The sequence below is a fragment of the Zerene cesonia genome, chromosome 22 (genome assembly GCF_012273895.1).
Source record: "Zerene cesonia ecotype Mississippi chromosome 22, Zerene_cesonia_1.1, whole genome shotgun sequence".
Lineage (NCBI taxonomy): Eukaryota > Metazoa > Arthropoda > Insecta > Lepidoptera > Pieridae > Zerene > Zerene cesonia.
Genome location: NC_052123.1, coordinates 784,031 through 801,091, shown reverse-complemented (window position 1 = coordinate 801,091; position 17,061 = coordinate 784,031). Strand labels below are relative to the sequence as shown.

General features: G+C 34.8%; 1 protein-coding gene across 5 annotated transcripts in view; it reads left to right on the top strand.

Moving 5' to 3' along the window:
- The window catches only part of LOC119835988 (heterogeneous nuclear ribonucleoprotein L), a 254,148-nt gene that overhangs the window by 191,646 nt on the left and 45,441 nt on the right, over positions 1-17,061 (top strand). For 4 of the 5 annotated variants that reach the window (XM_038361136.1, XM_038361134.1, XM_038361133.1 and 1 more), the window contains exon 3: positions 13,457-13,542. In XM_038361136.1, coding sequence (XP_038217064.1) covers positions 13,457-13,542 — 86 coding nt within the window. Of the gene's footprint in view, positions 1-13,456; positions 13,543-17,061 lie in introns of those variants that run through there. The other variant, XM_038361137.1, reaches the window with a different exon arrangement.

The window sequence follows — 17,061 nt, the reverse complement described above, 5'->3', positions numbered from 1 at the left end:
TCGTGATGATAAAGAGCTGTTTGTAATCGGAGTTTCATTGTATTTAACATTGTTTTTGAGAAATTCAACATAGGGGTGTATGGTTGAAGAATATATTTTTAATGTAATAGACGCGGATGGAATGAAATTAAATATGTTTTCTTACTTTTTAGAAGTATGTATGTATATATATGTATAATTTGGCTTCATAAATCTCCCATTCTTCAGTGTAATTTACCTTCACAATGTTCGTTACATTAAGATGATAAATAGATGGTAGTAAATGTTAATAGTGTGTTATGACGATTCAAAAGTGCTTCTTTCAGAAGTCTTATTGAACAAAATAAATGTTTGACTTCGAGTTTTTGAGACGTGTTCAGGTATATACAAACACACAGACTTACAAAGAATGCAAAAACATAACTCTCATTTCGGCGCAGTCGGTTAAAACACTTGCCAGCCGATATCATCGTGATCAAAGCATACCAAAGTGACGTGCCACGTGATGTCTTAATCGTCGGTCGCTAAATACGCCAACGTTTACCGGGAATCGAACCCGCGTCCCATTAGTTCGCACGCGTGACCGGTGGAGCGAGTGATGATAAACTATTTGTCTATGCGTTTGTTTGATTGTTTTGAAACTGGGCTTACTAGATACCTAGGCTTGAACTAGGTGGATGGTAGGTAGTGTGCGTCAGTGTGCGTACTAATTTGTGTAGTTATGGTTTTTTATTAATTACTTATTTATATATTATATCATATGGATTCGATGCGGAGACTATAATTTAGAGGGTACCATTACATATAGGTTGCGTCGATGCAACAGACATTCATTGCAAAATGTACACGCCGAAATTTGGAACTTAGATAGCTGGACAACTGGAATAACATATAGGCAACTTTTTATCCCGATATTCTTGAGGGATACGGACTTACGCGGGTGAAACCGCGGGGCTCAGCTAGTTTATTATTGCATACCTACTCAAAGAACGTTGCATTCGTTGCAAAGCGACATAGGAAGGCATAAACCAAATGGATAAAACGATGAAGGCATAAACCAAATGGATAAAACGATGAATAAAAATAAACCTACCAAAATGAAGTGTTTTCACGTTCCCAAAACTGCTGAGCTTCTCGAAACATATGCTAATATGCAGACTTATACGAAGTCCTGTCTCGTTGCAATCCTCATTGCATGCATACTGCATGCATGCTAAGCCGCCCGGATTTGCTCTAATCTCATCCATCCGTGAGTTTGTATAACATGAATGTAAATCACTTGGAAATCAGATTCAAAGACGATTGTATATGTTATTTTTTCTTTTGTGTTTTAAGGTAGGTTTGTGATAGTCGAGATGGATGGTAGGATTTGAATGAAATTTTGTCAACTGATACTTTCGATTTTGTAAATCTAAAATATTTTTGTGATAGAGAATTAAGTGTAAAAATTTGTTTGTGGCCAACACCAATGACAAGAATCGTGCAAGTCGGCAAAGGAGAAGGTGGATCGCCTGATTGTAAGCGCTCCCACCGCTGATCAACATTTTCTCGGGTCTTAAGCCTCCGTAAATAGATTACCAGCTTATAAAAATAAGATGGGATTTGGAAGAATAAGAAAACGGTTACGCATTTCCGTACGCAATACAAGACTTCCTCCGAAACCATAATCACGATGTTAATAACCCTTACTCCTACAAAACTTTACCATATAGGTACCCGCATAAAAACTAACATCACAATAACTCACACAACTAATACATTCTCATAACAGACCCAAGTTAAACATATAAAACGTATCATTTCCCGCTCGACGCTCGAACGTGTCGGACGTATCCGCTGACGAGTTTGCTAGCGCATGTTGTGTTAAAGTTGTTGTTGCTAAGTTGTGCGGGTAGTTGGATGTAAGATGGAGTTTTATTAATGTTAAATTGCGTAGTTGTTTTTTCTGAGGCTTCGTACATGGGGAATTGCGTTGCTCATTGGAATTGTTTAGCGTTGAAATGAATTAGTATTGTAACACAGAAGTAATTTTTTTCAGATTATTACGAACTAGCTATGCCCCGCGGTTTCACCCGCGTAAGTCCGTATCCCGTAGGAATAACGGGATAGAAAGTTACCTATATGTTATTCGAGTTGTCCAGCTTTCTACGTACCAAATTTCATTGCAATCGGTTTATCCTTACAAACTTTCGCATTTATAATATTAGTAGGATTAGTAGGATAGGATAAATGCAAACACAAAAATTATCAATTGTCTCTGCTATTGAATGTCATGTACACTTCAGCAGAGTTTAATGTTTTAATAGAGATATTTACTAATGATCATTGGTTAAGCAACATTCTACGCATTCAAAATTTTGATGGAAGGCCGCAAACGGCTAATGTTTTTTTTTTTAATTCACCGCCCTACCTTATTTATTGTAGCGCCAAAACTGAAACATTAAGTTAAATCTATACTAATACTATAAAACTAAAAAGTTTGTTTGTATGTATGTTGTATGTTTGAACGTGCTAATATCAGAAACTAGTTAACCTATGTCAAAAACTCTTACACCGTCGGTTCGTTGTAACTAGACCAAAGCTTTCAGACTCGACTCCCACTAAGCCCATACAATCGCAATTACATAGATAGATCATTAAGGGATTACGTAATGTCCCACGCGAATATTTCAACTGAAAAGTATTCGCGCACGTGCCGCGCCGTGTCACAATATGTCCGCTGCACTAGCTGTATAAATCATTACGCGACGTAACAGATGTTTTTGTGAAACACTTAAATATAACAAAGTCGGATGCGGACACATTTCAATTATGAACCCTATCACCGCGGCGTAGGGTCGCACGTATGTCGTACGAGTTTTATCGAAAATTATTAATGTTGCGTTTTCGTTCGCTGAAATTCATTATGATGTTGAATTCACGATTCCGCGTGAATGTATTCGAGCCGTGGCAAATGACAAATTAAAGTATTAAAAAATTTGTACAGTACGTTATTACGTCGCGAGTTGGTATGTCGGGTTTTGTAAGATGTATGGTTGTTTTTTTTTTTTTATCTATCATTATTTGCGGGGGCCATTAGTTAAATGGCGGGCTTAGTTGAGTGATTTTTCTATAATTTATTTGTTGATAGGAATGATTTTTCATTTGTTTTTGATGCGATATAAATTGTGAAAAATGTAATTTGTTTTTGTAGATTTAAAAGTAAAAAAGAAGCAGTATTGATTAGTAGACGTCCATCGCACATTCTGTTGTATTGAACCGGTTTAAAACTCGTTTAATTCGCTATAGTATTAGCCGTTGATTTCATCGTTGTTGGATTACCTAAAATAATAATTTGAACGAATTTTAAACCCAGACATTGATTTGATTGTAATATATTAATTACCTACCCATGATTTGCAAAGATTTTAAACGTCAAAGTCATAACGACAGACAATATAAGATTCAATTTGTAAACGCTGTAACCATCAGACTTCTACTAGCGTTTATACGTTCAAATCAAAACCGCATCAATAATAAAACACTTTATGCGGGTAGGTGCAAAATTTACAATCACGTGTCGCCTGTCGTATACGCTGTGACGTCGAACGCTTGCAGCTTTGACGTTAATCTAATGTGAGCAGCCAATAACTGGGAGATGGATAACTGTTGTTATAGTGGGAAGAGTGAATATTGAAGTTTATACTACTATGGGTTTTGATATTGGAATATATTCATTACAAATTTTGTTTATGATGTGTTTTTAAATATATGAAGGCAGCCGTAACATTAAATTTTTATTCCTATATAAATTTTTAATATCACATATCGCTGGTATTTTTGTATTGAATCGCCGCTAACTTGCTTATCTGCCTCGGCCGCATAGTCAAAGGAATTTCCCATCGGGATGAGATGTTTTTCCGCGGTAGAGGTGATAGGCTAACATTCTTAGCGAAATCGTGCCATTAAATCGCTCCATTGCAACGTGAAAGGATGACAAACAAACAAGCTTTCGCTTTACACATCGATTACGCACTGACCAATTTTATGAAATGGCTAAAATATAAATAACCAATTAATATTCAATATTTTGCTTTGCTTAATCTAGAAGAGAGTAATATTAATGGAAGTGTGAATAGATATCTAGGATGTAGAAAATTGTGCCGTTAAATTTTAGAACTACCATCGTATCCTACCAGAATATGTGGGTAGGGAGGGGTACGTGGCTGCGCGGCAAGCCGTCAATGAAAATGATATATTGAGCCAAGCCGCCCTTGCTATACGTATTGCGATGGGTAAATTGAATCTGAGAGCCGTTTTAAAGTCGATTACAGCTGAGGTCATTATGAAAAATGGCAGCGCTTCATGCTATGGAATCTCGTGTGACTTTGTTGCGATATAATTTGGAAATCCCACTAAATATTATACACACGAACGTCTGGACGAATGTATGGATGTTTGTTATACTTTCATGGGGAAACAGCTCATTGTTTCTGTGTGAAATTTGGTACAGAGATAGATTATAGTCCGGATTGGCACATAGGCTACTTTTTAAACGGTACCGAGCGAGTCTCGCCTCGGGATACAGCTAGTATCTACATATTTGTGTTAGGAGTGTGGTGGTAATGAGAATTGATAGTTAATTACTTGTGCAGAAGTATCTAAATTTTTTGAATATAAAGCTTTGGATGATGACTTATGCTATAATAGGATTGCTATTAACATATGAATATTATTATAGTTATATTATAGTCGAAAAATATACCCATCATATCATCATGTTAAAATAATATTAATGTCGTATGAAAAAATGTAAAAACATAATTGTAAAGTACAATTCATAATTGATCCACTGACTACCTGAAGTAGTTGAGAACTGAGTGTGTTTAATTATATTCATTAAAAAATATTACAAACTTTTGTTGGGTGAAAGTATGCGAGAATGGGTGTTTGTTTGTTATTCTTTTACGCGAAAACATGTCATCGAATCTGTATGACATTTGTCATAGTTATAAATAATAATCTAACTCAGCACGTAGGCTACTCATTACTCGGGTACTAGGTAGGTGAAGCTTCAGGCTCCAGCAAGTATTTATTTATTAAGACGTACCACTACGTACTCCCCAATAATATCTAATGCAAAACGACCGCAAAACAAATATCTGAAATATCGCCATTCAAATTTATAGACCTTTTTTTATCTTTTTTTTTTTTTTTGTATGGTAAGCTAAGTACTTTTTTAACGGTGAATACACGGTATGGACTGGACCCCTTCTCTAGAATTACATCACTGTACACACCTGAATCCATCCCGCCCCTAATAATACCAACAATACATAGCCCCTTTGGTAGGTAATAGAAACGAGATATATCGAAATAAAATATTTATACCAAATAATGTTTAGTTCGGACGTACAAATCGTCCCGTCCGGTGGGACGTAGGGGCGGGAGGGGAGGACGAATCCCACCGGGAACACGCGGGAATTGAATTTAAATCTATTCAACTTTATTGAAGAAAACTTTGCAGTATTTCGCTTATTTTGTATGTAACATTTCAAATGGGGTTCATTTTGTGTTTAACTTTTTATTAACACGCTTTTGTTACGTTCGCCTGTATGTTTGTGTGTTAGTCTGTAATCGACTCCTTTAGACTTGATTATTACGCACTTTTAACGGATAGATTTCAGATCGGTTGCAATACAATAATTTAATGAGTTTATCTTATTATCCTGATAAGGTCGGTAGGTTTACATAATTAAATGAAGTTATACTCTGTAAGAGAAAGTGCCATTCTGTCATTAAAGCGTGTTTTTTTTTTCTATAGGGTATTGTTACGTTAAGTATGATGAATAATTAGTAATATTATTTATATATAAAATAAAGTCGTGTTAATTACACCAACTGCAACTCAAGAGCGGCTGTACAAATGTGAATATTGTTTTTACTTTTTAGTTTTATAGCATTGAAATGGTTTTTTTATAAGTTTTTTTTTATATAGCCTCTCGGCCACTTTGCTTTTACCTAGGTTTGAATAATAACTGAAACTGTTTATAGAAATCAAATAGGGATTATCTTAGTATCTGGCCTTAGCATACATTTAAGCAACTGTTTGAAGTGGTTTTATGAAGTTAATTGTCTCAGCCAATTCAATCCATCGAAATTCACATTTCACCGAGTGCCGCCGCCGTCATATTTTTCCTCTCTACCCGGCTCGTAATGTAGCAAGTTGCCCAAAGAGCTTTGTTTTAATTAAAACTGTTGAAAATGTAATAAGTGGGAGTTTATGCAGCAAGCGGCGTCCCGACTGTTTCGCATTGTTGTCGTGCGCAGTGGAGTTTTTTAACTTTTGTAATGCATTATAAGGTGTTTAACTGGTGCTGAGTATGACAGTAGGAGGAAGTTGTTTTTATGTGCTGTTTATCCTTACTAATCTCTACATAGTACAAAACGAAGTCGCTCTTCGTCGTTTGCGTGTCTGTATGCTTGATCTTTATGTTTGTAGATAGACAGGAGACTAGAGAGTAGCATAGGCTACTTTTTACCGCTGTAAAACATCTCATTCCCTTAGGAATTTAATTTGACGCCACATTAAAGAAACGACGGAAGAAAAGTTAGTATAGTTATGTATTAAACGATTCTTCCAAAAAGAACACTGGCTGGTAACGTGCAGCCCATTATTTAATACATTTTAATGATACAATAAATTCACCCTCGCGTAATAATTAATTTATCATGCCCCATACGACTTACGAAATAACTTAAGCGGATTTGTGAAAATTTCACTGAGTCCGTATGTATGTATGTATGTACGTACGTGTGTACATGTATTTTGCAACAGTTCGGTAATTCACAGCTCGCAAGTGTGGCGAAGCGAAAGAGGTATTACTTTTAAATATTCAGATACGGTTGCCTGCGCTCTCGAGTGGATAACTACAGTTTGTGAGCTGAGCTCGTGTGAAGGAAAAGGCACGGGTTTTTCTTTTAGTATTTACTGTTGGTGTGCGATTTTATTTAGTTACGAGTGTTATCTAACAAAGGTTTTATACGCAGGGGATAAGGAGTTGGAGAATGTTAAATGTAACAACGATTGTATTTTTGTTTGTTTGTTTGTTTTTGAAGTGAAACTTCTTTAGAATCGTTGTGATTTCATACCTGATGCAACGGAAAAACGACAGGTAAGAGACACATATACAAAAATGTGTAGAATGAAGCCGGCAAAGAATGAGACGGAAATATACATACTATTTTATATATATTCATCTCATTCTTTTGTCGATTTACTGAAGTTTCACTTCTATCGTGTGTGAATCGCACACACACCTTTTTTTTTTTCACAGTTCGACTCGTTAATTTACTTTGTAAGTAGTAAAAATAGTTGCTCATATAAATGGCGATAATCATTCGATGGGTATTTTGTATGTTATGATGTTGAAATCATACTATTTCCAAACAAAGAAAGAAGTGGATGGTACCACTGCGAAGTTAATGATATTTATATATCGTCTTTGGTAATTAAAATGTTTATTTACCTCTTCAGTTACTATGCAGATATTGTATGTACTTATTATATAACTAAAAGTGAAGTCCCGTGTCCCCTAGTGGGGTATGGGGCAGATGATGTACGTCCGTTTCACTGATCGATTTTCTTTAGGGACAAGTAGGTGATCAGCCTTCTGTGTCCTGCCAGACCGAGACATTTTTTTTTTTTGTGCATCCCCACCGGGAATTGAACCCAGGGCCCCTCGGTTCTACGCTCACGCGTTAACCACTGTACCAAAGAGGCGGTCAATTATATATTATATAACTAAGCAATTAGAAATTTGAAGGTAATTGTAAACATGTATTTAAAAAAATAACATAGCTAATATATCCCAGTGAAAAAGAAGGAATAAAAATATACACTCGGAAGTTGAACGCGAATATCAAATATATTTCTGCACATGTTTTCTCGTTTCCCCGCACGGCTCATCGAAATAACAGCGTGAGGTTATATTACACCAGCATGAGGTTATATTGACGGCGTGACAAATGCCTGCAGATCCCCGCGGACGCCGGCGCTGGTGCATCCGTTTGCGTGTGTGACCTGAAACAGAGTACCTGGGGATGCGGATGATCGTCACTCTTAATATTGCCGGGTTTTAGATGTCGAATGCATTATTCGAATTGTGTATCCGGCACGGGCGGGGTTACTAGTTAGTTATCTGTGGGAGGTGTAGGGGGGGGGGGGTTTATGAAAATATCATATGGATGTGGGTCGATTGGATTTCGATTGACAAGCAAAGTTTGTAGGTACAGTGTGATAAAGCATTTGTCAGTGGTTAGGTTAATTCGTTTTTTTTTTTATGATACGAGTGCACAGCTTTTTTTGATGAAATGAATAGAATTTTGAAGATCCGCGATTGGTCCAAATACATGCCTTTTATCAATCATACATTTGGGAAGTCAGCGTTTTTGTAGTTAAACATTTTTATGAAATTACATAAAACAATTACAATGACATAAAAGCTTGCAGTTAATAGTATAGATGTTAAAGAGAAGTTCATAAAAAAAAACTAACAAATCTAATATCTAATATCAAACACTGGCTACGTCGTGATTAATCGATACAATTAAAACAAAGTCAGTACAGATTTAAATCCAAGTTCCACGGTTGATTTATTCTACAAATTGAAACTATTTCAGTCTTCTCCGAAATAAGATTAAACCTAATCAATCTTAAACACGTGTTAACAATGTGTCACAGCAAAACCGCGTTCAACGCAGCGGTTAAAACATCGTTTTAATTTTTAAAATTCGAACACTATTTTGATAATGTTAGACATAGTTTAACTAAACATGTGTTGAGTAGGTGTTTAGTTTGTCTTACTGATTTGTTACTCGTACATCTAGTTTTGTGGATTTGTTGAGCTGTTAGAAGATCTCTAAAAGCAATGTTTAAAAAACCGAGTGGTGTTTATATTTAGACCTTTATATAACTACAAATATAGTACCACTATGACTTTATATTGTGGGTCGATTTTGAAACTATGAAAGCATGTTTCATGAAATAAATGTAATTGTTTGAGATAAGACTCTTCTTTATTACTATATATATTACTATACTTACTATTGATGCCTACTTTTACTTAATACAAAGTTGAACAGTTCGTTTCTTAGAACTCGCTTATCACAGAAACTAGTACATTGATTCCGAATTCGTTCATCAATAAATTAGAACGTGATCCCTGAGTACCTACTAAAGGCGATATAATTAGACCTTTTTTTTCGTAAAATGTGTGGGACGCAATAAAGGCAAAATAAAATGTTTTTTTTTGTCCGAGTGAGTTTTTATAATCAGATTTTTATATCTACCTACCAGCTAGCGATAGGATTTATGTATAAGAAAGAACATAAATCGTATGAAGGGCCGTGTAACACTACTTTATTGTTATAGATAACAGCGAAGCGTACCTACGCGCTTATCAACACACATAAGTTGGTTTTATTTTTCCTTGTGAGTGTGTAAAGAAATATTTTTTAAATATCTCTTCACGAATGCACGCACATGGACAATTTATAAAGATGAACATAATATAAAATATATATAATTTATGATCCTACTAATATTATAAATGAGAAAGTTTGTAAGGATATATGTTGCTCTTTCACGCAAAAACTACTGAACCGATTGTAATGAAGTTTGGCACGTAGACAGCTGGATAACTGGAATAACACATAGGCAATTTTTTATCTCGATATTCCTACGAGATACGGACTTACACGGGTGAATCCGCGGGGCGCAGCTAGTATGACATAGGTTTTTTTTTGTTTTATAATTATGCATGGATACTGTTGTTATTTGTCGGATGTTTTTTTATAGAGAATTTATTTGACTGTTTAGTTACGTATCATAATATTTTATGATACGTAAATAAATAATCATACTGATGACGATGATGAATACATAAGCCCATATATGTTCCCACTGCTGGGACTCGTATTAAATCATTAATTTAACCGATTTATTAAACAAAACATAATATCCTCCTAGATGTATAACGCATAATAACCTCAAAGGGTAATATCGAAATTAGCAAACACAACATAGTTTAAAAACAATTAACAATATTGCATGGCTTGTATCAGGGGAACCCCCCTGGGGGAAACAAGTCAAACGGAAACCGTTAAACGTCCAACTGCAAGCGAAGTCAGTGTCCAAAGCAGATTGTAACTCGTAGCGAAGTTTGGGCTTTATATAATAAGCAAATTATATAGTAGTAATCTAGTATTTATTTAGGTTAGGCATTGAAATAGTTATCGCAGTTGTAGCAAGCGTTGGGATGAATGGTAAAATGTTTAATTTTTATGGTGGTAGAAACCGAATTGGTGTGATTAAATAGATGAAGGTGATAATGTAGGTTAAATAGGTGTTTGATATATTTTTAAATATATTTATATTACGGACTAACTTCCCGTCCGCGGTTTCGCATGTGTGGTCAAATGAAATTTCCAAGGCATGGTGATCGTTTCACAGTGGAAAAAGTGGCCTCTGTCGCTCTGTCTAGACACAATGATTATATCATAAAATCGCTCCGTTGAAAGAAGGACAAAGAAACAAATACATTTTCGCATTTATTATATTAGTTTGGACTAATATGAATAAGTCGTTTTTTTTTTTTTTGACAATATCTATTATCCTAGTATTTTCTTGTGTTTGATTTTACGCGAGTATTATACGTATCGTGATACAGCGAGCGTGGTCACGGGGAGACTGAGATGTTACATGTCTTGAAGGTCATAAAAAAATTGTTGTTTGTGAACTACCTCCACCTATTTCTCCGCACTTGGTATGTAGAGTGTTTTTCTGCATGTCATGGATGACAATATCAGTCTGTCAACCAGGACTTTGCTGAGACCTCACGAAAAGTATGAATAGATTTTTATGAATCTTTGTTTATGCAATAGGTCTGAGAATAAGACGTAAAGTATACTTCGCACTGCTAGATTATGTTCTGCCGGTAGAGCAACGTTAACCGGGTGAGCAAGAAGTAGGTGTATATAAGATTTATAACTCCATACACAACCAACGTTGAAAACATAATTATGATGCTCGACACACTATATAAAATTGGCTTGCCAACTTACTTTATTCGCTTTTAGACTATTTAAAAATATTCCTATTTTTTGTTATAAAACTCCTAATATAACTTTTTTTTTATGTCACAGTCAGTAATGGAGCTGGTGGGACGGTTTAATGAAAAATTATCGAGCATTAAGTTAGGACAGATTATTATAATAATTTTTATGTTTTACCAGAATCGAGCTAAGACTTCGATTAATTTGTGTTATTGTTTGTTTGTTTTGTATGTTTATTAATTATTCGTATTTTAAGTAGATTAGAAAATATCTTACTAATATTATATACGCGTGAGTTTGTAAGTATGGATAGGTGGATGGATGTGTGTATGTTTTTTACTATTTCATGCAAAAACAGTTTATCGTCTTTTTATGAAATTTTACACAAACATATATTAAAGTCTGGATTAGCACATTGGTTACTTTTTACCCGGGTATCATGCGAGTGGCGCCGCGGCTTATAACTAGTAATCCATTTATCTAATTTGGTACATATTTTAGTTGGTTCGCGCAATTAATTTAAATCTTATGTGTTGATGATAATATTGGCGTAGGTATTTATGTTTATTATAAAAACGTTACATGTATTATCTTAATACATATAAATTACGTGTCACTTTGTTTGTCCGCGGTGGACTCCTAAAGTACCCAACCGATTTTAATCAGATTTTCACACTATGTGTACATTGATCCAACTTAAAATATACAATTATAGAATAATTTTTATTATTTAAATAACGGTTAATGTCCCCCCGGACGGAACCGGGTGTGCAGTTAGTTAATAGCTAGAAAATATTAAAACGACATCACGTTCAAATACAAAACAAGTATTATAGTAACACGTGCTGTGTGCAATTTCTACAGATGTAGGGAGGACTAGTTACGTGCTCTTCTGTATCGTTATATTAACATTAGGGTGGTTTTAACAAAAAAAAAAAGTCCTTCGAACTAGCTGCTTTTATTAAAACTAGTTTCGTTTTAAAACAAACTAATAAATAAATTCATTTCATTTCATTTTATTTATTGTGATGTTAAGTTGTTATTATTTTAGCGGTTGATATAGTACGCGCTAGTTCGGAGTTGTTTAAAAGATGTCATTATACTTCTAAACCTTTCTCTTGAATCAATATATATATTACAAAAAAATGGTTGCCTGTAAAGTCGGTTTTACGGGCGAAGATTTTACGTGACAACGTCTTTTTCTCGGTAGAATATTTATTGATATGAATATTATTAAATTGCACAATAGGAACAAGGAATTGAATGAAAATAAGAATTGCACAAATTTTAACTATAGAAAATATATTTTGTTTACTAAAAAGACAGAGACAGAGACACAAGCACGCGCCGATTCAATGCGCCTAATTCTCTAGTGCTGCGCGCGCGGCGGACCGATCATAGTTCGGTGACTCATCGTAACGTTACCGGGCGTTACACTTTTTCATGAGTGACTCCTAGCCGCAACCTAATTTAAGACGTTGTCACGTCAAAAAAAAAACCCATCAAAATCCGTTGCGTAGTTATAAAGATTTAAGCGTACAAAGGGACAAGAGAAAGCGACTTTGTTTTATACTATGCAGTGATTATTAATTCATCATTTGAAAAATCGTCTAACAATTAACGAACCGCTCTCGCCGCTTCACGTTTAAAACTCGACGCTCGTGAAACAAAAAGCGGTGAAGCGACGCAGAAGCGCTGATTCAGCGCTCACCCGAACAATGGTACAATCGTGGACCGCGAGCCGGACGGACTATTAGCGCTTTGTGCTTGATTGATATGAGATATATGTATTATATCACTTAGTGAAGGTGTAGTTTGATAATGGTGTAAGATTTTTTTTTATATCGATCCAGAAATTTTTGCGTGAAAACGTTACAAACATACAAAAGTCTTTATAATGTTAGGGTAGAAAATTAAAGACAATTTGTCTGTGTCATATGCTCATGTCACAGTGTTAGTTGTAGTACCTGCTCATCGGAATCGGCTTGACCGATTTTTATGAAACCTTTACTAATATTATAAAGGTAAAAAAGTAACTCTGTCCGTCTGTCTCTTCTAAGACGCGGGTCTGGACTACTGAACCGTAAGGATGAAATCGTGTTAAGAGCTAGTTTGAGACACGAGAAAGAGTGAAAACTATAGTTTTATATTAAAGGAAGTCGTGTTAGTTACAACTCTTATTCCACAAGAACGGCTGAATGCATTTTAATGATATTTGCTTTGTTGTCTCTGCCTGGATTTGGATAATAATATCTAAAATTAAAAATTAAAATATTCACCCCGACTCCAGCTGGTTATTTTATTTATATTTATTAAATAAATAAAAAAATAAATAAAACGTGTTTTGAATCCGTTATAATGTACATGTTTCCGATTGTTCCAGGATGTCATACACACGATCAGCACACCACACGGCCAAGTTCAGAGGATTGTCGTCTTTAAGAAGAACGGCGTACAGGCGATGGTTGAATATCCTTTTCAAACAGAATTTACATTGTGCCGCTTTCTTATGAGATTTTTCATATATAATCTTTATTTGATAACACGTAACAAATTTGTTAGAAGATTAGAAATATACTACGAAAGTTAAGAGTCGAAAACATTCAAATTTTATTGATTTAATGTTATGAAAATTAAGATAGGTAGGTGCTTAATAACCGAGTGAATATGAAAAAAAATCTATCAAAGAGAGAGAATTTTTTATCAGTCAATGTTTTGTCTCTGCACAACCGTAAAAAGATATTTTTCTGTTTTGGTTGAGCCGTTTACGACTATTACTCTAAGCAACACATTTGACAATTATTTTTATTTATATAGATGCTGCTGCTCCAGCTGACCAGCTGTTTGCTCACGCAAAAAGATTTTCTTAAATCGGTCCTGCAGTTTTTTGCGTGAAAACGTTATAAACATACGAATGATTCCCCTTTATAATATTAATGTAGATAGAGCCCATCAGAATAAAGCTGTAACATATACATCAAACAAACAAAAAAAAAACTCGATACAAAACTAATTTAAAATTGTGCAAGCAATAAAGAATTTAGTGTTATCCGCGTGTCTACTCGTATGTTCAAGTAATGCGATCGATTCAAGTGTAATATCCTCGCATACACGTGTAGAGCTCTCTAGAGAAAAACCATATACATAGTTCTAAACTGATAGATGTGTGTTTTTCGGCGGCGAAGCGCACGCGCCGACAGTTGTAGCGGATATGTTTCTGTTCATTGGTAATTTAAAAAAAAAAAAACGGTCGCGCCTTTATGCGTCTAAGTAGCTTTTTGGACGCGGCTTCGCACGCGTTAAAATCGAAGTAAATCGGAGAGGTTTAATGTATGATATAATATGTATAAACCTTACTCTTGAATCACTCTATCTTATAAAAACCCATAAAAATCAATAATGTTTTATACTATGTAATAAACCTTCCTTCACGGAAGGTTTGTTTCTCCCTCTTCCTTTTACCCCCTTTATGTCGGGTTTCTTCTGGTAAATGTGGTATAAATTTCCTTTAGAAGATAAGTGTTCGTTACAATGTTTTACCGTGACAAACAGAACGACTGACGGGAAATATTTTAAATAGGTTACCGTTACTTAAAGCGATTCAGTGTGACGTCTATTTGTTTATGAAATTGTGTTTGTTTCATTAAACTAAACTAAGATTTGATTCGAAATTAAATGAATTAACACTTGATCACAGATTGTGTTGTCTCAACAAAAAAAATATATGTATTTAGTTAAATAAAATAGGTAATATAAATTTTATTTTACCACATTTTTTTTTAGTTACTTTGTTATTTAAGATCGCAACATTTCCAAACCATGCATTACTATATTATTTCACTCTAAAATAAAAGAAAAGGAAAGGACACCGAATAGAACAATAAGTTCAAATTTTCAAAGGGATCATGAAATCAACTCGCCAAATATACGACCACACCCATTTATTTATCCGCAAGCACCTATCGTTAACAGTGAAAAAAGGGTACATAAATAAACACTCGCGATGTTGATAGTGGCTTTTTATAATAATACACACGTCGCCAATAAATGCAACAAAAAATAATCCCTATTCATGAAGGAATAAGATGAGTTTCACTATGATACATTAGTGTACGGCAAATAGATGCAACATTGAACTTTACTGTATTGTAATAGAGCCAGTTTTTTGTTGAACGAATACTAGGTGAGAGCTAGGTGTCTTCAAGACACATTTCATCTTTAGGTGATGAAAAAATATGGATATGGAATGAGGTCGTCTTTTGTTTGCTTCGTTTTTTTAGTATACGAATAAAATAATACGCTGATAAATTGTTTTATTATTGTTAAATGGGTATTTTTCCAACCATCATACATTACGAGAGACCTGTTCTGAGAAATACATCTTGGGTACGAATTTGCGAGGAATACTGATGATTCTAGAAACAGATCGAAATAGTGTAGTATAAAATATTCTTAAACATATGTTAAAATTGTCTTTGCACTTTGAATAATAAGTAAAATAGATACATCTTTTTCTAAATATAATGTCCTATTCACTATGGCCTCTTATTTCTTGAAAAAAAAAAGAAGTAGAAAATACTCGGAGAAATTTCAAAGAAATTCCTCAAGATCTGAATGCCTTCATTCAGGAACGCGTGGCATCATTTTTTAAAGTGTTTAATTAAAATTTTCAGTTTTGAAAGACGGCCTCGCGCTCGAGCCCCTTGTTGTGTTGGTAATTTAGTTTGAGATATTAAAAGTAGACTAGTATTCAAGCGTAAAAAATAAGTAGCCCAGGTATGTAGAGGTATATAGGACAACCTGGTCTTGAAAATATAAATAAAAAATATAAATAAAAAGGTGTATAAGCCATTTTTCATGTTGGACTGTTCATTGTAATCTGCTAGCTCGCATTTCTCTCCCGGGTTTGACACAGGATAGCAACTTAACCTAATAAAATAAACCTTAATCAGCCTAAAACCTAAAACATTTTCCAAAAATCTGTTAAGGAATATAGGCGGCTTTTACAAACACACATACAATGAAATCTATAGCCCCTTATAATATTAGTAATAAATCTCATTTCGAAATTATTATAGGAGAGCAGGAGAACCTCTTCTTTACCCTTTCGATGTTTTGATTTGTTCTTCTTTTAAATCCTTTCTTTATCCGCCATCTTTCAAAGTCGATAATACATTTGTATACCTTAAGCATCTTCCAACGTTCATGGGCGGTGGTAGCGCTTACCAATCGCCGATCCTTTGCCAATGACATTGTCGTCGTAAAAATAAACTCGTAATTTTCAATTAAGATTTTTTACTTCAATCAGAGATATCTTTTAAATTCGTATTTTCCCAAAACGTCAAGAGACGTTCAAGATGGAACTTTTATAGGGTTTCCGAGATTATCTCATGGAGAAATTTACATCACCTTTAGCGAGAGTTTGACAAGGGTGCGCAGGGTTTGGTTGGTAAAAATTGCTATCCAACGGAGCGTCTGTGACGGGGGTCCGCGGGATTAAAGCGAACGTCTCATAATTTAAGGCCGGCCTGCCATTGGCTGAGGTTTCATTTGAATTTACTACTGCCGTAGTAGATAATTTGGTGATGCGAAGTGGAATCAATGCTTGCTTGCTTGTTACTTTGCGAGACATTGTTTTCTACTGTACAATCCTACTAATATAATAATCCTAATTCCTACTAATATTATAAATGCGAAAGTTTGTAAGGATGTGTGTGTGTTTGTTGCTCTTTCACGCAAAATCTACTGAACCGATTGCAATGAAATTTGGTACGTAGATAGCTAGATAACTGGAATAACTACGGGATACGGACTTACACGGGTGAAACCGCGGGGCGCAGCTAGAGATTGAATATATTTTATATTCACAAACAAATACAAATCACAGATATTTTTTTGATGTGTAGTAGTTGATTAGAAATTTTGAAAGAATAGAAAAAATTTGATCACGAGGCAGGATTCGAACCTGCGTATCTTGCCTAACCGTAG